The 22,378-nt window shown below is 40.8% G+C and overlaps 1 protein-coding gene across 4 annotated transcripts in view; it reads right to left on the bottom strand.

Moving 5' to 3' along the window:
- Positions 1 to 4,764: 4,764 nt before the first annotated feature.
- The window catches only part of BTBD8 (BTB domain containing 8), a 44,422-nt gene continuing 26,808 nt past the window's right edge, over positions 4,765 to 22,378 (bottom strand). For all 4 annotated transcript variants that reach the window (XM_081865629.1, XM_081865630.1, XM_081865631.1 and 1 more), the window contains 10 exons: positions 22,244 to 22,346; positions 21,643 to 21,825; positions 19,498 to 19,635; positions 16,129 to 16,258; positions 13,943 to 14,004; positions 11,806 to 12,439; positions 11,204 to 11,294; positions 10,291 to 10,424; positions 7,323 to 9,620; positions 4,765 to 5,902 (listed from right to left, as the gene is read on the bottom strand). In XM_081865629.1, coding sequence (XP_081721755.1) covers positions 5,433 to 5,902; positions 7,323 to 9,620; positions 10,291 to 10,424; positions 11,204 to 11,294; positions 11,806 to 12,439; positions 13,943 to 14,004; positions 16,129 to 16,258; positions 19,498 to 19,635; positions 21,643 to 21,825; positions 22,244 to 22,346 — 4,243 coding nt within the window. In that variant the 3' untranslated portion in view covers positions 4,765 to 5,432. The remainder of the gene's footprint in view (positions 5,903 to 7,322; positions 9,621 to 10,290; positions 10,425 to 11,203; positions 11,295 to 11,805; positions 12,440 to 13,942; positions 14,005 to 16,128; positions 16,259 to 19,497; positions 19,636 to 21,642; positions 21,826 to 22,243; positions 22,347 to 22,378) is intronic.

Here is a 22,378-nt window from a genome sequence, read left to right as displayed (position 1 = left end):
TGTTTACTGTTCTGTAGGGGTATAAGGATTTATCTATTTGGGTTATCTGTTTCTAATCTCCCCAATGTTCAATTCAGTTCTCCACATTTCTGCAATTGCAATTAAAAAAAAAAATCCTCCTGAAATTTTCCCAACATCCTAGTGTGAATGTCTGATATTTCTGCATGCAATTTTGACATTTTTGGCAGCAATGTAATGCAGTTTGTATGTTATTTTCACTGCTGTGTTGTTTTTTTTGCAGACTGCCCCCCAATGTATGTATTTTTGTAAACCACCTTTGCAAAATTCAGTTAAGTGTGAATTTAAAAGAACAGCTGTGCTTTGATTCTCGTATTGCTTCAGAAAGTGTAGATTTGGTCGATTCACCTTTAAATGCAAACTGAATTGAATTTCTGCCCCATCCCTGCAGCTCAGCCTCTTCAATTGTACTTTAGGGTAGTGATGGCCAAACTTGGCCCTCCAGCTTTTTGGGGACTACAATTCCCATCATTCCTGACCACTGGTCCTGTTAGCTAGGGATGAGGGGAGTTGTAGTCCCAAAACTGCTGGAGGGCCAAGTTTGGCCATCACTGCTCTAGGGACTAGTGGGGCCAGTTTCAGACATTTTCCAGCCTAAGGCAAAGGATAAGACAAGTCTGCTTAACAGGCAGCATTGTGGCCTGGCCATAGGCTTTTGTCAGCCTGGGTAGGACTGCAGGCCCAACTATGGATGGCCCAGTGACAGACAGGCCTAGCTCCAGGGACTCCCCAGGGGGTGGGCCCAACTGGCCAAGGGTCGTTGCTTGGGTCCACCCCCTGGGGAATAAATTGAGGCTGGCCCAGCACACCTCCACAGCTTTTCTGTCAGATATCCTACCCTTCCACCATATGCTCTTCTTTCATGCTAGACGTTGCTATGGACGTTGTCCTGATCCCTGGGCCTACCTGGTGGCAAGGCAGTATTTCAAGTCCCAAGTTCAACAGTTGGGAAACACGGTCTGGGGTCAATCCATATGTCCAAAGTCCAACCAGAAGCACCATCCCATAGTGGACCTGGAGCATCCAAGTCAAGATCCATCAACATGGACGGCTGAGCAGACACAGCCCCTTAGCTCAGCTGCCCTTTGCTGCTTTGCCTGCTGAGCGCAGCACCTGGGCTTAATGAGGCAGGTGACCCTCACCTGTCCTGAGCCTACTTCAGCTGAGAAATCACTCTCCTCCCAGAGATAGCAAGCCCCACCTGGCCAACTACAGAGCTGGGCTGTAGGCTCGTCTGCCTCAGCCGCCTAGAGCAGGCATACGCAAACTCGGCCCTCCAGATGTTTTGGGACTACAACTCCCATCATCCCTGACCACTGGTCCTGTTAGCTAGGGAGTTGTAGTCCCAAAACATCTGGAGGACCGAATTTGCCTATGCCTGACCTAGAGCATATCTCCCACTGCTCCCTACGTCTCAGAGCCCACTGTGTTCATGGAGGAAGGGCCCCTTCTGACTCTGGCTCCTTCAGTTCTGGGTCCTCTCACCATCCTGTGTCACCCTGCAAGTACATCATCCCCAGCTGGTGTGTCTCAAGCCCGGCTACACCCCTTGCCTGAATCCTCTTCCTCCTCCCCATCGTCACGCCAGATCAAAGGAACTTTTCCACTTGAAAACCAAATAACCAGAGCCAATTTGCCATCTCCCCCCTAGCAAAAGAAATTTAAACAACATTGAAAAGTATTATTAACCCACAATTGGCTTTCCTTACAATTTTTGAGGACACCAATAAACAACTTTATAAAAGGTTCGCCGCCTGTTTTCTTGTCACTGCACGATTGGCACAAACACGGCAAAAGCTACAAGGATTTACTCTGGAATTTTGGTATAAAAATATATGATGCAAGCAATAGCAGAAAAGGTCACCCATAATATTGTTTCCCATGGAAAACAAAAACCAGAGACATTTCTCACAATATGGTGGTCCTTTATTTTCTACACCAAAGATCACAGACAGGCAGATAATCTTCCTCAAACTACATCAGACATTTAGACATAGGAATAGACTATTAAAACATGTATGAGACTAAAGTTATTATCAGATATGACTCTTTTTGATGGGCGTTTGGAGCACTGAATGTGTGAATGTGACTTTGCAAGCTGATTGAAGATTGTAAAGACATTTATTGCAAATTCATCACGCTGTAGAAAAAGGAGGATGCGGCGGGGGTGTGTGTCACAATTTTTACTGGGGAATTTTATGATATTATACTCATTATATTTATCTTTAATAAAATCTTTTTAAAATAAGGGTAAGTGAAATAGGAAGAGCTGACACAGCATAAGCTTTATTCTTTTCTTGCCACATTTATTCAACTTTCTTTCCACATTACATACACCAAATGTTTGCTACAAAACGAATCCCAACGTTTGTCAGAAATAAAAATCCAACTATTGAAGTACACAGAAAGCCGTTATGCATTGCCAATACCTGCAATGGTTTTCACAATGCCATTGAAGACTTACTGCAAACCGCTAGTACAAAATGGTGACTGGGCTACTAACAGAGACCAGCCAAATGGATTACATGTTGCCAGTCTTTGAAAAACTGCACTGGGTGTTGGTCTGTTTCAAAGTTCAACTTGCTAGTGCTTACCTTTGAAGCCTTGAATGGCTCTTGGAGCCAAAGATCAGGAGGACCACCTCTGCCCACAGGAATCTGAACCGCACCTTTGGAATAACCTTTCCACGAAAGCCCATGTTAATCTCTATGCTGCTTTTCTATCTTCGCTTTACAGTTTCTACCATTTTTAATTTCTGACATACGTGTGGGTGTGATATTTAAGTCTTTAATGTTTTCCTGTATTTTCATTGAAAGCTGGGAATTTTTCTTAGTGGAACGGCACTATGCAAGTATCTTAATTACTTTAAAAATTTATTACCGTATTTTTCGCTCTATAAGATGCACCAGACCATAAGACGCACCTAGTTTTTGGAGGAGGAAAACAAGAAAAAATAATATTCTGAATCTCAGAAGCCAGAACAGCAAGAGGGACCTCTGCGCAGCGATCCCTCTTGCTGTTCTGGCTTCTGGGATAGCTGCACAGCCTGCATTCGCTCCATAAGACGCACACACATTTCCCCTTACTTTTTGGGAGGGAAAAAGTGAGTCTTATAGAGCAAAAAATACGGTAAGTATAGGCAGTGGGACACGGTGGCGCTGTGGGTTAAACCACAGAGCCTAGGACTTGCTGATCAGAAGATCGGCGGTTTGAATCCCCGCGACGGGGTGAGCTTCTGTTGCTCTGTTCCTGCTCCTGCCAACCTAGCAGTTCAAAAGCACGTCAAAGTGCAAGTAAATAGGTACCGCTCTGGCTGGAAGTTAAACGGCGTTTCCATGCACTGCTCTGGTTCACCAGAAGCGGCTTAGTCATGCTGGCCACATGACCCGGAAACTGTACGCCGGCTCCCTCGGCCAATAAAGCGAGATGAGCACCGCAACCCCAGAGTTGGCCACGACTGGACCTAATGGTCAGGGGTCCCTTTATCTTTAAGTATAGACAGAGAGGGAAGAATGAAATCATGAATCCTTCAAAAGCTGCATTTCCACATGCGTTACTAAAATAAAATGGGTGGAACTCAACTTTGAGTTGAGCCTCGGTCCAGTATACCTGAAGGAGCGTCTCCACCCCCATTGTTCTGCCCAGACGCTGAGGTCCAACTCCGAGGGCCTCCTGGCAGTTCCCTCATTGCGAGAAGCAAAGCTACAGGGATCCAGGCAGAGGGCCTTCTTGGTAGTGGCGCCCGCCCTGTGGAACGCCCTCCCATCAGATGTCAGAGATAAACAAGTACCTGACATTCAGAAGACACCTGAAGGCAGCCCTGTTCAGGGAAGTTTTTAATGTATGACATATTAGTGTATTTTTGGTCTTTGTGGAAGCTGCCCAGAGTGACTGGGGAAACCCAGCCAGACGGGTGGGGTACAAATAATACAATTATTATTATTATTATTATTTGCGCTATGACAAATGCTCCAACTGCACAAGCACTATAACCTGACAGATCTCCCCTCTCCTTCCCTCATGTGCTGTACTATGGGTTCTCCATCCCACCAGAGCAAAGGTCAGGAGAGCATGCGGGGCAGGGCAAACAGAAGTCTTTGTGCAGGGCTTCCACTGACAGGTAAATCTCGCCCAATTACTTCACAGCAAAAAGGTCCATCCATCTTAAGTTTATTTAAGTGAGCATCATAGAACACAAAAATCAGTATCTGAGTGTTCCATCTACATTGGAACTTGGATGGTAAGAACTCCCTATGAAGTGGATTCCAATTTTCTCGTCACAGAGTAAATAGGATGCATATTGAAAAGGAAATAAAAAAAAACCACATATAGATGATATTGTGTTTCACTGTTCCTGCACTATTAGCCAGACCCACCCCCACCCCCCGAGATGATAAGCTGTAACTGGAAAAAAAGCTCGGGATCAAAAAATATGAATACCAATCCTTTAAAAGTGTCCTTTGATAAGGGAAGTGTGCTACCCAATACACTCTAAGGAATCCAAATATAGATCTATATGGCACACAAAAGACAGAAATTTGAAATGAGCAGACTACTTCATTATATTTCACCTGTCTCATGCTATTAAATACCATCTTAAAAGAAAAAAACTGTTAACTGTATTAGATTTTGTATAAATAATTCTTGAGGTTTCCCCCCTTCAATTTAACAACACTGTAAACATATATTTCTTCCTAGAAAAAGAACACTACGTATCCCTTCCAGTAACTCCTGTGCAATCTTAGATTTAAACAATTTAGAAATTTATTGAATTTTCAAAAACAAAAAAGGTACAAAAAATCAACCTGGAGAAAACAACCAAAACATGCTGCTGTTTATAAATAAAGTTCAGAAACAGTTGCATTATTATTATTATTATTATTTCCTGCAAATCCAAACACACATTTCTAGAATTGAAAGTACTGTTGGCACACATCTTTTGACGTAATCACTGTGAATCGCTTATCTTTGAAGAAGTCACCAAGTCACTATGTATGGGGAGCAATGGAAGAAAAAAGGATAGCAATACTTATTCTGCATTCATATTTTAATTCACTGAGCATTTAGGAAATGTATGAGTAAGTGATGAATGAAAAAAGGAGAGAGTAAGTCAAAGCATTTTCTTACAGGGCATCTAATTTCCTAATTCTAGGCAGAGAAAGAAAAGAAGACATGCTTGAAAATAGTTTTTAGAAAAACATCCACCTTAAATCTCAAAAGTTTATTTTACCTGTGTTTAAATCTTAAATTAGAAATGGACCACTTAAAGAAAGGATCATTTCAATATCAAGGACTGACTCTTCTTGACGGATGCAGTATTTATTATTGTATAGAAATATTGCATCACCTATTTACTTGCAGAGGTACAGGGAAAAGAAGAGGGGAGGAGTCCTGTCTCAAAACACTTGATCACTTCAATGATGGGTTTCTAGTTCAAGAATTGTCCATTCCCCTTGAGGGGAAGAACAATCTTCAGAGGAAAAACTTGCCACTGTGATGCTTGCTGAAGAATCATCCAGTGGAGATATCAGTTCAGTCCACCTACTGAAAGTGTCAATCTGTGCTTTACCCTGAGGTTGTGAACTGTCTCGTGCCAGAAAAAGTGTCTGGTTGATGAGATATTGTGCTAAGTTAAGGTCTTCAGGAACAGAGTTTTTGATGTCTAAGTTTGACTCCTGGTCAGATAACAGTTGCCTGAGAAGAGTCCAGTCCTGTTCTGCAAACGGCTGATCTTCAAAATCCACATCTAGAATGTTCAGTTCCGACTCCATCCTCTGCTCAAAAGCTTCTCCAACATCCATCTCGTAAATTGGAGAAAGGGTTTTTGGAGGCCGATGCTCATACATGCAGGTTTGTGTCAATCTGTCACAATCATCTATGTCTCCTGAAACAATTCACAATACTACACATTGTAAAAATTGCACAGGCTTTCCCCTTTTGCAGGGCTTTTGTACAGCATACTTCACTCAATGCAGCAGGACCAATCCAACCAGATTTAAGAGGTAAGGAAAAATGTAACTTGTATACAAAGTCCACAAATATTTGAGCCATTTTTTAAAATGCATTTAAAAAAGTAAATGAAACGAAGTATACGGCTTATAAATAAAGCAGCAATCACCACTGGCAATTGACAATAAACCTCCATAATTGGAAAAAATTTCTGATACAGAAAATGACAAGTCATGTAAACCAACATTTAATGCACATGGATTTCTAAAACCACTAAAATAATAACTTAAAATAGGAAGGAGCAGAGCGAGGGAGGGGAAAACGAAAGGGAGGACATGATCACCAAACAGTGACTTAAGCCAAGTCAACCTCAAAGGGGCAAAAACAAATGGTTTATTCACAGGCTTAATATTTAAGTATTGCACATGCAAAGGGCAGCTGCAAGCAAGGACAAGCAAACAAAAAGAAGTACAGCTTGATAAGTCATCCATTCGTATGGTTCTTCAGAACACAAATCATCAGTTTATAACTCTTAAATACACAGAAGTTTGAAAGATTCAGGTTCTCTGTGTTGTACTTTGGGGGTACGGAGCTCAATCCCTGTTTTAAGGAAGACACAAAACTAGACAAGAAGTTACCTAACCGTGTGAAGCAAGCATAAGTTTAAATGTATTAACTGTTTTGTTTTTTTTAAAGCTGACCTTTCTCTTTTTAAAAAGAAATTGTTTTTTCACTGGCAAAACTTAGAACTACAAGAATTCTGAAAAAGTATCTTAAGAGTATAGGCCAGCTTCTGCTGAAGCCAATGGTAAGGGCCCCACTGAATCCAACAGCAGCTTAAGAGGAGACCCTAGCTCTGTGCAAAACAGAAACAATAATGAATATAGCTCTTAAAAGGCAAATACGCAGAGCACTTTTAATTGAGAAGATTAATGCACTTATTGCACATCCCACTTTGATATATATATATATAGATATAGATATATATTTATGTGAATCATATAGGCTGCTGAACCAATGGATAGCCAGGTTTCCATTAAAAGATGATATTGCCTATGTTCTATTGGGTCAAAAATGAACTCAAGAGCAGGGAACAACATCCCACTCTCTGCTTTGCCCATGATAAATATTCCCAGCTGCCCACTGGACAGCGTCATACATATTCTATGATGGTCGAGAATATGGTATGCAACTTAAGATTTTGTGTGAAACATAAGCATTTAATTCTATAACAGTTTGGATAAAATTTCTAAAGGTATTTGCTAGAGTTAGCGTCTCAAACCCAACTATAAATCTAATATTCCACTAATATGTAATATCTTGAGGAACTTAATGCTTTTATTTCTGTACGTTACCTGCGGATAAAGCAGAGTTAGCGTATTCAGTAGATGCTGAATCAATCTCTTTCACGTGGCCTTCCTGAATCAGTATATGACTCCTACTTGGGTCTACAGGTTTTGCAGAATTGTTCTTTTGTAACTCAGTATTATCTCTTTGATGAAGATCCAGGTGACATGGTCTTCCTTGAGATTTTGTGTCATTGTCTGAGACTTTATTACATTGAAATTCATTGTTCTCGTCACTCTTGGCGTTTTCCTTAACTTCTGCTGGAGACAGACTATGTCTCACAATCAGATCTTTCTCGGCAGGCTTCTGTTCCATAACTGGAGTACTCTTCTCCTTGGGTTTTTGCTCATTGCCACAAGGGTCTACAGAAGCATTATCACTTTTCTCTAACCTTTCCTTATCATTCTCCTTACACTCCAGGAATCCGTCTTCTATCTCCAAGGAGTATCTTGAATAAAATGTCTTGCCATGATCCTCATGGGAAGTGCCATCAAACACATCAGAAGGCGTTGCAGCATCCAGAGAGCGCTGGAGGGAAGTGTGGACGTCTCCGCCATCGTCAGATCCCAATTCTTCACATTCATCCACTGAAAGCAATACGGAACGCTTAAAGTTCTTGGTGGCAGGGAATTCTTGACTTTCAGTATCGTTTTCTGCCGCATCTTCAAATGCGAGATTCACAATTCCATGGAACTGCTGAACAGGGATTTCTGGTGGAGGCAGGTTTTCTACGACGTTTTCCGTTTCAGACTTTTCATCTTCCGTTTCATCAGCCGAAGAGGAGACCTGATCAGCTTCTTGAGGAAACTGTGCAGCGGCAAAATTAGCATTATTCCCCCTGGAACCACCCCTTTTCTCATCACTTTGGTGCAGCCACGTTTCAGGCCTTTTTCTAGGGATCTCATCATCACTTGTTGAAATAACACGGAAGAGATCAGAGTTTTCCTTTTTCATTTTCACTTCTATCCTCAGACTTGTGTCATAGATTTTGAGTTCTTCGGGTGTACTTGTATCACTGCTGCTTCTGCCAAGGAAATCATGGCATATCATAGTGCTGCACTTTGAAATCCCTCTTTCATTTGACCCTTCGTCATCCTGAGACCCTCCTGCATCATAGTCTTCCGATCTTGGCTTTATATCGTCGGATGATGTCGTTGCACTGCCAGTGTCCGATTCAGGGCTTTCTTTTGGATCAAGTGCACTGGAACTCAGATTCCAATGATCTGCAAAGGGGGCCTCTGAGTTCTCATGGCTCTCTGGGGTCTCTGTCGTATCGGTATCTTTAGATGAGCATTTTTCTGCAACATGCTCTACAAAAGATTTTGAAGCAGCATCTGATTCCACGGTAGCCGATTGGGATTCAGTCAAGGCAGATTTATCAGAGAATTCATCAGCGCTTTCAGAGCCCATTATACAGACCTTAGAAGATTTCCTCCCCTCATGTTCAGAGTTAGAGCTGTCATTGGCTGTTTCAGACAAGCTGTGCAATGGATCTTCAAGATAGTTAACATCCCTTGAGGTATCATTAGATTTGCAACCGACCGATGTTACTTGTGTTAAAAGGTTCTCTCCTGAATGTTCCAAGAGATTCTGGTAGGCAACAGAATCAGGAAGTATTTTGCACTTCAATTCTTTAGAAGCTAAAATTGCAGGATTCTGGCTAACATTTGCATAAGTCACACCCTTCTCTTCTCTGACATGCTGCAATTCTTGTACAGGTGTTTTGTTTACAAGTGATTTATCATCCTCATTCTTATGAACCTGTTTTGCTATCTTTTCAGTTTTCAGCTCCGCAACACAATGATGTTCCAAATTTCCTTTCATGTCTCTCTCTTCAAGAGGGGTCACTTTTTCTGAATCAGGTATGTGCCTCTTATCTATCTCAAGCAAGGATGTTCTGCTGTTGTTCTTCTTCCCTGGGCTAGATTTGTTACTGCTATGTAACTGAGTTCCCAATGAAGTTGAATTTTTTTGTCCTTCCGCATGTAAATGCTTCTGAACTGGTGATTCACTTCTGGAAAGCTTCTGGCTTGAAGAAGGAAGCTTTGGAGCAGGTTGCCCTGTAACTATTTTCTGTTTTTGGTCTTTATTGTTCAGCATTTCACTCTTCTTTGAATGGTTTTGGGTTTTGGATGTTATTATTATTTTTGCTGTGGCTTTAACTGAAGCTGTCTGCGGAGATTTAGACTTTTTCTTTGATGAAGGTTGCTTCTCTGATTGAGTTAGATATTGGGTCATGTTTTTTTCTTCATTTTGCTTAGGAGAAAGTCCAGGCTTCAGTAGATTTGGGGTCTCTCCTGGTGGACCTACCGAGACAAAAATCTAAAGGTTATGCTACATTCCAATTTGCAGAGTGTATTATATGGAGCAGTGAATGTCAACTGTGTCAGGACTTTCCATACAAAAAGAACTTCAAAAGGACGCTCAAACACAAATAGACCAAAAATGAATAGAAGATTAAAGTTGTCCTCTGTGGAAGCATCATCACTACTAACCAAACCACACTTTGGAACAGGGAAGAGCTAGCAATCACTAGGCTAAAACTTAGAACACTGCCATCATTAATTACGTTAAAAGGGGGGGAAAGTCTTTGCAGTATTATGACTGCATTTATTACACTGTATTTGAGATCTGTAATTACACCAGCCGCATGGTTAGTTTTGAAAACTATAAATTGATTTTTCACATACCACTAAAAGAAGGAATGGCACTGTAACCTAATTAGATGGTCCCTGCAAATTAGTGATGAGCAGCACTTCTATGAATGCCCCCAAATGGATTTGAGTTTTACTTATACTTCAATACAATGCATGGTTCCTTGAAAGTTACACCTGTATAATTCAATGGAACTTACACCAAGAAAGGGTGCCTAGCTTTGCAGTTTAGTCATCTAACCACTTGCATCTCTGATAAAGATTCCCAGTTTGGAAATGGTTTATACGAAGTCAGCATTACACGTACAGGACAAATCTTTACCTTGATTTTTCACAGCGTTAGCTACGTTTTTTGTCTTCTGTTGCATGGTAGAGTTGCCAGATTCATTTCCCCTTTTCTTCAAAACTGCCTGCGGTAAGGGTTCGTTGTTGCCCTTTCCAGTGCATTTCTTTACACTGAAAACAGAAACACGCTGCTTGAATTATTTGTAAGATTAAAGATCTAGAAGGTTAACATGATACTGAAGCATCTGCATGCCCTACATGCATTTCTATGTGAAAAATCACAAAATGCCTCTAAGAAAAAAAAAGTCATAGCAGATTAAAAAGGGAGAAAATAGGATGTTAACAAGCAACACCATCTCTTGTTGACTATATAGCTTGTCTCTCCATTACTGAGAGAGCTCAGAATCCTGTTATTATTTTACAGTTGGAAAATGGAGAGTCTCAAATGATATTTAGGGAGGGTTGAGGTATAAAGAAGCAATGAAACAAAACTCTTTAGCATTCTGGGGTTCACAAATTCTGGCTGTTGCTCCCAATCCCACTCCTCTGGCACATGTTGAGGACTCATAGGAGAGGGTGAGAGCTTATCTGTGCTAAGGTAGGGAGAGTGTAACAAGCAATAAGAAAAACACTTTTTTAAAAATAAAAAACAACTTCCTCAAATGTGAAGCACTCTCTCCCCATAGTCCTCTTCAATTCTCTAAGAAATCTGGGAAGCAGAATTTTGTGGCAAGCATGGGAATGGTGCCAGAAAGAAATGGTTGGATGATGCAAAGTCCTGAGAATATAACAAAAATAATTATAATTTCTTGCTCCAAATATAAACCAGAATACAGAACCTGGAACAAACACACAAGTTTTAGAATTTTTTGACTTGATGAACCTCATTTTCAACAGGGAAATAAAATCCTATTAATATGGAAAAACTAGTAGCCCAACTTCCAACAGACCTGTTCATGGAACCATTAGCCTCAAGATCATTAACATGTTTTTTAGCAGGAGCTCCATTAGACATCTTCGAAGCAGGCTTTGTTTTCAAAGCTGTATGATAAAATAAAAATAGAATTAGACAGTAAAGTGACCCATGTAATGAGCATCTGCTGGAAAGTTCAAATCTCACGGTTTAAATACAATATTTTAGCTTCAACCACTTCCTCCCCAAAAAGATGAACCTTGATTATCCACAGTTGCTCCAAATGCTTCCTATTCAAATAACCTAAGCTTATGATTGCAAATTTAGCTGACATCCCCAGGTAATGGCAGCTAAATGAAATGTATTAGATGTAAAGTAAAAAAAATACTTAAAGGAATAAATATATTTTACCCTCATCTTCAAACAGCTGTTCAAAATTCTGTGGAGATTTTTCAAAGGATTAGCTATGTATCTGTCCATATTTTACCAATCTAAATTTCCTTTCTACAATCAAAACATTAAATTATAAAAATCAAATAAAAAAAATCACAACCCACTTAGAAGTGATTTTTTAACAATTTCCCCCCCTGTTTTGCAGTGAACGATCTGTGAGGCAGGTCGAAAGAGAATCTCTATTACCTGAGTGCTTTTTGCCTTCATCTGTTAATTTTTCCTCTTTCAGTTCATCGAGCTGTTCAATGGACATCCGTAGATCTGTGCTGGAGTTAGTAGACTTGCTTAGAGTTTCTGTGCCCATAAGAGAGGGAGATTCCTTTCCACTGGTCTTCTTCAAAGGTTTTGCTTTAATCTGTACACTTGAACTTCCAGGGAGTACTTTGGGTCTAGCACCTGCAGTTTTACCTTCTTGATTTTTTGAGGCTTTGCCACTTCCCACATTTTTGTGTCCGCTAGCGGATAAAGACCGTTCGGAATCCTGTTTGGTAAGCAAGCTTTCGGCCTTAGCATTTCCATTATTTTCAGTTTTGGGCTTTATAACAGCTCTAGCCTTGGGCGAAGGCGTTTTCTCCCCCATTTTGGACTCTTTCATCATCTTGCAAACGGCTTTTTTGTTGTCTTTCCCCTTTAAATCGTCATGTTTCAAAGCCTTATTAGTGCCGTTCCTGTTGGTAGCCGATGTGTGCCCAGATGCTCCTAATCCATCAGATTTCATTTTATCCTGATTAGTGCAGGAACCACCCCAACTGTTTTGCTTTCTGTATGCTTTCAAAGCAGGATGCTTTAGACCAGAATTGTCAGTAGTGCATCTGTTTAACTGAGAGGAGAAAAATATGATAATTCAGAAAAGAAAGGAAAACAGTAGGAGAGTCATAGTTACTTACTCTGAAAACTTAGCTATTTAGTTCAGCATGAGTCTTAACTACCACACTTGAAGAAAACGTTCTTATCTCCATTTCTGAGGTTTGGAAACAACAGCTAGTTTAAACATCTAAGGTTGCTTAAGGGCCCCCCAAATTTTCAAGGAGGGGTCTGGGGCCTCTCAAAATTCCAGTGGCTGCACACAAACGCTGCAGAACACGCTCACCTTAATCACACAACTCGTGCGGCACACCACACGGCATGCCTGTAACATGTCAACACATTGCGCGATGTCACATGGCATGCTGACGTCCCTGCGCCGGCCCCCTCAATTGCAGGGGCAAGCTGGCGTGCTTGCTTCCTAAGGAGAAAGCTCCACCGGTTATGGTGGGACGGGCTTCTAAGATATGCATAAAATTGTGACGTAATTTATATAAAAGTCACTTCTCAGCATTTGGGCCAGAGGTGAACATATTTGAACAGGCTTCATTCTCAATGGATGAGGTCACCAGGGACTAGAAAGCACTTCACATCGTAATTCTTCTGGAGCGTACAGTTTATCTTTTGCTTTTCCATATATAAAAATTACTGGATACATCCTTCAGGCAAGCAAAAGTAAAACTCTAGGAACACCACTGAAGACTAAAATAAGTCTTCCCCTGAGGACACTGGAAGGCCTGATGTTCCATGTGCAGAACACAGAGATGCAATGCATCTTCAAAGAGTCCTTGAAATGGAAGTCCATCCTTCCCCCGCTCCTGGTACGGGCATTTTTCTAGGATTCTAGTTTTGCAAATTATAAATGTACCTGTAAATGAAGTCCAGTACTTCCAAAACATTCAGAAACCAAGGCGCAGCTTCCAATTGGTTGCAGGAGCATCCTGCAGCCAATCGGAAGCCGCAGAAGCCTCACCGGATGTTCAACTTCCTAGGCAAAGTTCGCAAACCAGAACACTTACTTCCGGGTTTGCGACGTTCGAGTTCCAAGTTGTTCATGAACTAAGCTGTTCAAAAACCAAGGTACGACTGTATGCATCACCACCCCCTTATTTAGGTTTGGATTCTCTCACAAAAATATCTCCAAATATGGAGGTCCACTGGGTATTTATTTGATGGGATGAATAAACTGAATAACTCGATTCACTAGGTAGGACACTATTTGTGTTGCAACCTGGAAAAAATATGCTTTTATTTTTTAAAAAGCATTTCAGAGATGCATACAAGGAGAAATAGAATGCAAACTGCTTCTTTTGGGGTTGAGAGGATTGACTATTCCTAAACCAACCTCTTCCTTCAATAGGAAAGTTCACGTACCCTGCCCTCTCCCCACCCAAAGAAACCAAATATATAAATATAGTGTCGAGATGATCATAGGTGTATATTAGCTCAGTCAAAATTACAAGGAAATGAAGTTGGCTAACACACTACTAGCTTGTGGTATTTTTTGTTGTAGTTTTACCTGAGAACTAGTGAATACGGGCTTTTTGGTAGGTCTTCTATCATCGCCTTTATCAAAAGCAGCTGTATAAGAAAAGAACATCTTTCTTTAGAAAGGAATAGTGGAGAAAAGGAATGAAGCTTCAGGGAAAATAACCTTTATGTAAAACAGGACAGCATTTGAGAAAGGAGTCACATTTTAGACCACAATTAAGAAATGATAGCAGTTTTTGACCTGAAGTGCAGAATGAAGGAAAACATGCAGGTTCTAGAAAGGATCCCTTGTTATCTCACTTCTGTAGTATTGGTCAATTACTGTGACTCTGCATTTCCTCTGTAGGCAAAGCTATGTTTTGGTTATTCCGAGGTGATCATACAAGCCTTTTTGGTCTGGCGACACAGCTCATCATATATGAAGTTTCCAAACAGAGCATGCTTCGCTGAAGCTCCCAGATGTGAGATTTCTGCAGTGCTTACGTAACCTACACTAGACAGATGCAAACATGAGAGGAAGTGCACTTGGTTCAGAATAGCCTTTGCCAGGGAGCAATATTTATGTGCCTGGATTCTGTAAAGCATTTCACTCCATCCACTCTAAAAATGACTGCACTAGATACATATTATTGCTTTCATAAAATATGCAAGTAAGAGTAAATTTTACCCCCCAAAAAAACACCCTTGTTCATTTAGTTCCTTGGTGAACCTCTGTTCTGGAAGGAAAGCCATGAGGCTGAAAATGGCATCATGAGGTTTATTTTTAGGGATGCCTCTATCTCAGATATATATATATATATATGTGTGTGTGTGTGTGTGTGTGTACATATGTACATATCGTAACACATCAATACAAATACGAGTTGTTCCATTGGGAACCCATAAACTGAAGAGCTTATCTCTATTTTTTAGCCTATTATTACTGCCATTAAAAACACAAAACAAAACCCTGCAGTCTCCTGCAATCCCTAAATGAAATTATATGCTTCTTTGAAAGTTCATGTGAACATTCCAATAGCTGCCAAAGGAAAATATGTCCAGTTTCTGCTTATACAAATGCATACAATTGCAAATAATGACATATTTCTGTTTTTTGATATTATAATTAAAATGCAAGGATGAATGCTGCAGATTATTTGAAAGCACAAAACCACGTTAGGGGTTGAAGGCACAACACTAACTTCGCAAACACAGGGTTGGTTACGGTCTCACATCTATAGAACCTAGTACTTTTACACTATAAAGCACTGTTTAGAATGATAGAGTCTGACTCTCCAAAACCAATTCTATTCCCAACACGACTTTGAGCCACTGATAATCAGGAAACGAAGGGGGTGGGGGTGGGGAGCTGAAGTTACAGCCTTTAAATAACACCCCACAATCTAGCTTATCCAGATTGTTCTTAATACAAGCAAGGAGGTACTGTTGTTTTTCTAGCATTCGTTTATTGCTACCCAACTGCTTTGCAGAATGCTGCAATCCTGAATATGTAGCTTGCTTTCCTGATTAAAGAAACTACATGACCACAGCACAAATACAGAAGCATTGCCCTGAAGCCATTTTCAGGTACCTCATCTGCAAGATTTTGTTCCATACATTTGAAAACAAAGGGGAGGCAAAGGAGCCACAGCAAGACTCCTTTTGTTTAAAAGCTCAAATTTTGCTGCTTACATTTCAGCGGCCGCTATGAAGCTTCCGTGAAGATTCTTCTGCAGCAACAACAGCACCATATCAATTGTGAGGTTGACAGTAACCGGGATCTGTTATTAGGCAAAATTAAAGCTTTCCATGGTATGGAATGCAAAGTTAAACCCTCCATCTGCTACATGTACTAAACCAGCCATCAGCTTGGTATAGAATTCTTTCTACCATGCCCACGTGCTTAAAATAAATCCCATCTTTCAATATTCTAAGTACAAACAAAAGACAGCCTACCTATTTATTTGATTCCACATATCTGCAGTTCCATGAATCTGCAGTAATAACATGCAAGCGGCGTCGTTCACAATAGGGACATACAATCACTTGGCTTCCATGCTTGAAGCTGGCAGAGCAGGATATTTGGAGCGTTTTTGTTAAATTATTATGTACTATTTGAGAGCAGAAGGCTCATCAACATATTCTCCCAGCTATCATTAATTGCCAGTTCCTCTCATTTCTTTAATAAGGGCACAGCTGTTACGCAACGTGCTAAGCTCTCGACAGCTCGCCTACCTGCTTGTATGTTCTGTTGATCGTCTGCCTTCAGCAGCTTCCAGCTCTGTGTGTGACGAACAGCATAAAACGACTGAACCAGGAAGATCCACAGCTTATCACGCAGAGCCTGGATCCTGCACGTAAACCCCTGCGTTCCAAGTAAGAAAATCAAGCAGCTGGAAAGAACCACATTGTCATAGCAACCAGTCATTATTCCTTTGCAGAATCTACTTACTCTTTAAGCAAGATCAATGATGTCATCACTTAGATTTTATGATTGCCGAAGAGATGCATACGCGGTTTTGCAAAGGCCAATTGTCCTGCACCATAATTTTGCACAGCATGAAACCAAGCCACTCCTACAAAAGCTGTAGCTCATTAAAAAATATAGCCCCCTCCCTTTTTTCTTTTTCTTTTTCTTTTTTTTACCACAAATGAATCCCTTCATAGCTTTTTTACTCTCGGCTATGTCACTACAAGGTCAAATCCTCTGGGGGCCAATAATGCATCTGATTAAATTTTCATCACCCTTGCTGAGTAAGTCAACAATAGACGAGGATTGCAATCATACAGAATAATCTATGTGGTTTCTGTTTACAAGAGCTCATCATGTCAGATTTTAAACCCTGGCAGCTCAACGGGCAACATCCAGGACATTGCTAAAATTCATTTTTAGAATTACAACTGTGTTTTACACAAAAACACGGTAGTCTCATCAAATACTTGTAAAATCTTTAAAATATATATATTCCAAAGAAATATATGAATAACCTTTGCCTTCACTAGCATAAGATGGTCTCTTTAAATGTCGAATGCATTCATCCAGTCCTAAGTATGCAGTGGACTGGTTTATATATCCCACCAAGCCACACCTTGTTTTCAACTCTATTATTTAATTTATTTAATTTTCCAGTTGCTTTATCTTGCCCAGGACAACCAGAAGCTACTTGCAAGCAACCACACAGATAGACAATCCCAGCTCCACATAGATACATTAAAACTAAGAGGAAAAAATACATTAAAAACACCCTGCTCATGTCTAAAAGGCCACAGATAGTTAAAAGACCAAAGGCCTGGTTATAGAGGAATGTTTTTGCCTGGCGCCTAAAGATATGATGATGATGATGATGATGATGATGATGATGATGATGTTGTTGTTGTGAGGCAAACCTCAGTGGGGAGAGCAGCCAACAAACTGAGGGAGCCACTGCAGAGAAGGCCCATTCTCGTGTGGCTACCCTCCGGACCTCTCATGGAGGAGGCACACAAAGAAGGGCCTCCTATGACGATTGCAGGGTCCAGTTCAGATCGTATTGGGAGAAGCAGTTTAGCATGAACACACAGGCTCCTGGAGAAAAGCTTGCATTTGCTTTACTCCTCATTGGGGGTTTTTTTGCTACTACAAAGCCAAGGTTTGGTTTAGTGTATTGTCAACCTGGGCTTGTGGTTAAAACTCTCTCCAAACTGACACGTTTTTTGTGGTTAGGTCTGGAGAGAGCTTAACCACAAATCCAGGTTTGGACTGCACACTAAGCCAATGGCAACAAATATGACTGGGGAGGAGCAAAGAAACTGCTTTCTCTTCTCTGGGAGCCCACAGATTCATGCTAAGTCAAGGTTTGTGTGAACCAATGACAAATAAATTAATAACCAAGTAACTGGATACTTTATTTTCTGTTGCTGATCCCCGTAGGCTCTCAGGGATAAGGAACATATTTTAATAAAAGGAAGCTACTTCCTGCCAAGTCAGGTCAATTGTCCGTCTAAATGGCTACTTTCAATTTGGCTTGGCTGGAAGTTTCAAGTCCAGCTCTCTAGTATCTTACATAGATATTTTCCCCAGCCCTGTTCAACTGGAGATCGCTCAACAAAAAAATGTTGAACTCCGAACCCTGAGCTGAACAGGCACCGAACCTAAAGGATGATTTTGTTGCAACTAATATATTTGTAGTGCTAAACATTAAAATGTGAGGGGATATAAAGTTTAAGTTGTGGTTCTCAACCTGTGGGTCCCCAGATGTTGTTGGACTACAACTCCCATCATCCCTGAGCTCTGGCCTTTCTAGCTAGGGGTGATGGGAGTTGTAGTTCAACAACAACTGGGGACCCAAATGTTAAGAAAGGCTGGTTTAAGTGAACATGCACTGATGTACCCCAGGATCAGTAAGACATAAGCAATTCTGAATTTTGGGATTTTCCAAGCTTCTACGAGTCATTCATTTTCCTGAAAACAAGGGGGAAAGAAACTATACTAATCCATTTGCCAAGGAACACAACATGAAGCTAATAAGTTTAAGGATGCTACTCAAGCAGTTACTGTACATATCTCTTCAAGAGAAACGCTAAAGAGTGATTCCCCACCCCAACGTAAGAGTGATACTTCAGACTCCAAGTTGGAAAACAACCCCAAACCAAACCACCACCACCATGAGACCTCATGTTCTAAATTTGGGTATTATGATAAATTAATTGTCCATTCAAATTACACAGCTGTTACCATTACCTTGCTGCTTGCTCCAACTCAAAGACATGGGCTGCGATTCAGAAAGATACATAGAATGTCCCACATGTATACGTGAACTTTTCAGCCTCCCCTGCCTCCAAATATCTAATACAACCACGCATGTTTCTCTAAATAAAAGAGGAAGCCTATATTAAAAGTTAAGGTACCCCCGGAACAGCGTTTGAGCAGACTGGCAGCTACAGAGGTGGAAAGCACCAACCCCTTCTGTACCTGCAGCCTCATAATGCAGCACATTTTTCACTGCAGCACCTCTGAATGAACTAGACCCATTTTGCAGAGGAAGAGAGACTCGCACGCGTGCTTCCTTAAGATCGCAGCACCACTGATTTCATCCAGGATTTACAAGGACATGCTTACATACTCTCTTGTGCCAGAACAGAAAAGGGACTGAGGGAAACACAGAGCTTCCATCCTATGTACTAGCAGCAAACCGGTTCCTGGAGTGCCAATTCTTAAGCAGACTAAAACAGCATTAACACATAAGAGGGAGTTGTTAGCAGGCTTGGGGGATTTGGGCCACGATTTGCAGAAGGGCAAAAACAAAACTTTAGAAAACAGCCTGGTGAGTACTGGGTGAATTTGGAGCTCACAGAATGCTAGGTTTCTACTGGAGGAAAAATGGAAAGGAAGGGAGAAACTGAATAAACATATTAACAGAAGAGAGGATGTGCGGCACGAACCCCAAAAGCAGCACACAGCACAAGCAATATTTTGTTGCAGGTTCTACTTATAGCAAGACTACACCAAGTCACTTGAGCCAAGGATGAGCACCTCCACAAAGTGTAAATATTTTAGGAAGTTAATTCATTAGCCAGATTTCAACAGTGGAATATTCTTTCCTTTGAAATTTTTGTAAGACCTACCGTGTCCTTCACTTTTGCAGAATTTAGCAAAGTGTCCATGGCTGTAAGAAGAGAGCAGCTGTTTTCAGTGCCAACACCCTTCTCAACTGCTTCAAACACTTGATCAAGGAGGTCAGGTTCACTGCTCATGGCCTGAGACTAGAAGACATTATAGAAGCAGTCAGTTGAAATTGAGAGTGAGTGAGTGAGTGAGTGAGAGAGAGAGAGAATGCATTTTGGTGGCAGATCTTAGATTGGTCATTTAGGCTATATTTTGTCACACTTCCCCAAATCCTTGATGGAAGGGGGGGGGGAATCTAATACTATCTCAAACAGTGGCCAGCAAAATGCCCTCGAGAATCTCCAGCAGGTAACAATGACATTTATATCCAGGTGTGTAAAAATGATGTCTGCATGTAGAATTAGCATGGACAAAAGTCCTGAAAATACAGGGGCTAGTGTTGGTATGTCCACATCTGTTTATTGATAACATTTTAATCAAAATCTAAGCAGTTTACATGAAGACAAGAACAGAACACACAGTAAGATTTTTTTTTACAAAATAAGAGAAACAAAATGCTCACAAATATAACTGAGCAGTATAGAAAATAAAAAACAATTAAGAGTCATAGTCCAGGAAAAGTTGGGAAAACAAAGAGAATGTCAGGGAAACTGGTTGTTTCAATCTCGTTTTGTGTAAACGCAAGCTCAGGTGTTTGTGCTTCTTTCATTTTTCTGCCGCTGCCAATTAACTCAAAACGCTTCGTAGCTTGTATAGGAGGTTTAGGTGCAAGGTGAACACCACGCCCAGAGACAGTTTGACTTTTTAACCATGATTGTTGGTTCTTTATGGGAAAAACATAAGGGAATATGGGTAACACATTGAATACTAGAACAAGTTCTAAGTCAACACCAACCAGGCAGCCCCCAAACACCATTATCTGATTTAAAGTAGAGCCATATTCGCTTAGCACAAGTGGCTTACAAGTGATAAAATTATTGTTTTAACAGCGATGGGGTTTTAACTTCGGTGGGTGCCGCTTTAAATTGTTGTTAAATTTTATAGATTACTTTGGATTTTTGTGTTTGTGGGCTGGAGTACTGTTTAGGGGATTTTGTTGGAGAGCGTATTGTTTATTAGTGTGTATACATCAGTATTGTTTTGACTGCTTTTTTATGTTTTATTTATTTTCATGGTGTCTTTTGTGCTTTGATTATTTTTATTATGTCTTTTGCACCTCCTACATTGTAACTTTGTGTTGTCAGCCGCCCTACAAGTTATAGGGCAGCATATAAATTTAATAAATAACAAAATACAAATTAAATATTAAATACAGTCGTATCTCAGAAGTCGAACAGAATCTGTTCTGGAAGTCCATTCAACTTCCAAAATGTTCAGAAACCAAAGCGCAGCTTCTGACTGGCTGCAGGAAGCTCCTGCAGCTGATTGGAAGCCACTGAAGCCCCGTCGGACATTCAGGTTCCCAAGAACATTCACAAACCGGAACACTCACTTCCGGGTTTGCGGCGTTCGGGAGCCAAAACGTCCAAGCACCAAGGCGTTCAACAACCAAGGTACAACTGTGCAGAAAACAAAACGAAACAAAACAACTCAAGACAAGAATAGTCACCAACTTAAATTTTGACAACTTATTCCATAACCCAGGGATTACCAATTTCTCTGGGGCCAGAGGAGGCACATCCACAAATCAGATAAGCTGTTGTGGGCACCAAGCCCACCCCACACAACCAATAACATACCACAACCTGTTCTGCTGGCTATATCAGAATGCCCCTTTCAAGATTAACTGAAATAGGGGAAGAGGATCCTGGGGCACATGTGCGTCCTCAGGCACTAGATTGGTGATCCCTGCACTAACTGAAAGTTCACAAGCCCGCTGAAATAAAAGGGTGCCTAACATCACAACCCTATCTCTACTCAGAAGCAAACCCCACTAAGTTCAATGGGATGAACTACCAGGTAAAGTGCATATAAGACTGCAGCATTGCAACCCATCCTAAAAAATAACCAAGCAGCTGCAGCCACTTTATCTTGGCGGGTGGAGAGATCGTTCACTGCTTCGAAAGCCCAGTTTCTAGTGACAACTAATCCCAGCCTATGGTATCGGTTGCTATAACATTGGCATCAATCAGATAGATTTTTACCTGTAGCAGGGCAAAAAAGCTCTCGCTTTGTATTACATCGGGGAAATGTGCCACCATAAATGCTACACACTCTTCTTGCAGTCTAGATGCCAAGAGAAGAGCTGTTTCAGTCCACTTCACTCGGGGAAGACTACCGATCAGCCGGTTGGCTTCCATCAAAAGATGGGCAGCATTCTGTGGACTCTTAAAACAATACATATGTGCTCTGAGCAACACGGAATATGTAGTTTCTACACTCTATTTCAGCATATAAAAATGTTACAGCCTAATGATCAATCAAACTTCTTATATAAATGATGTGTTATGTTTTTAACATCATAAAATCGCTTAGAACATTTAAATACACAAACCAATGGCAAACTTGCCTCCTAAATTATGCTGACGCTAGCACCACTTAAATTATACTAATTCGAAATGGTGCATCAAAAGTCTTATAATAGCCACACTTTCCACTAGAGATTATATATTATCCAAGGCCGGAAATCTTAAGACACAATGAAACAAAACTGTCACCTTGGTACATGAAGTGAAATCAAGGCAGATAGTGAGCTGTATTAGTGTCAATGCTTTTTTTAATTTGAAAACAAGCAAACAGACTTACCAAAGAGTTTATCAACATGCCAAGACAATTATTCTGAAGCTCAGGGGATAAACTAGCAAAGCTCTTCTCTGACCAACATCTTACAAAATTCTGTACCATCCACCTGTTCAAAGGAAATATCGTGCTTAGACAAAT

This window comes from Podarcis erhardii (assembly GCF_964252035.2).
Source record: "Podarcis erhardii genome assembly, chromosome: 6".
In the NCBI taxonomy this organism is placed as follows: domain Eukaryota; kingdom Metazoa; phylum Chordata; class Lepidosauria; order Squamata; family Lacertidae; genus Podarcis; species Podarcis erhardii.
The sequence above is the reverse complement of the archived record's forward strand: the minus strand, read 5'-3'. Positions and strand labels throughout refer to the sequence as shown.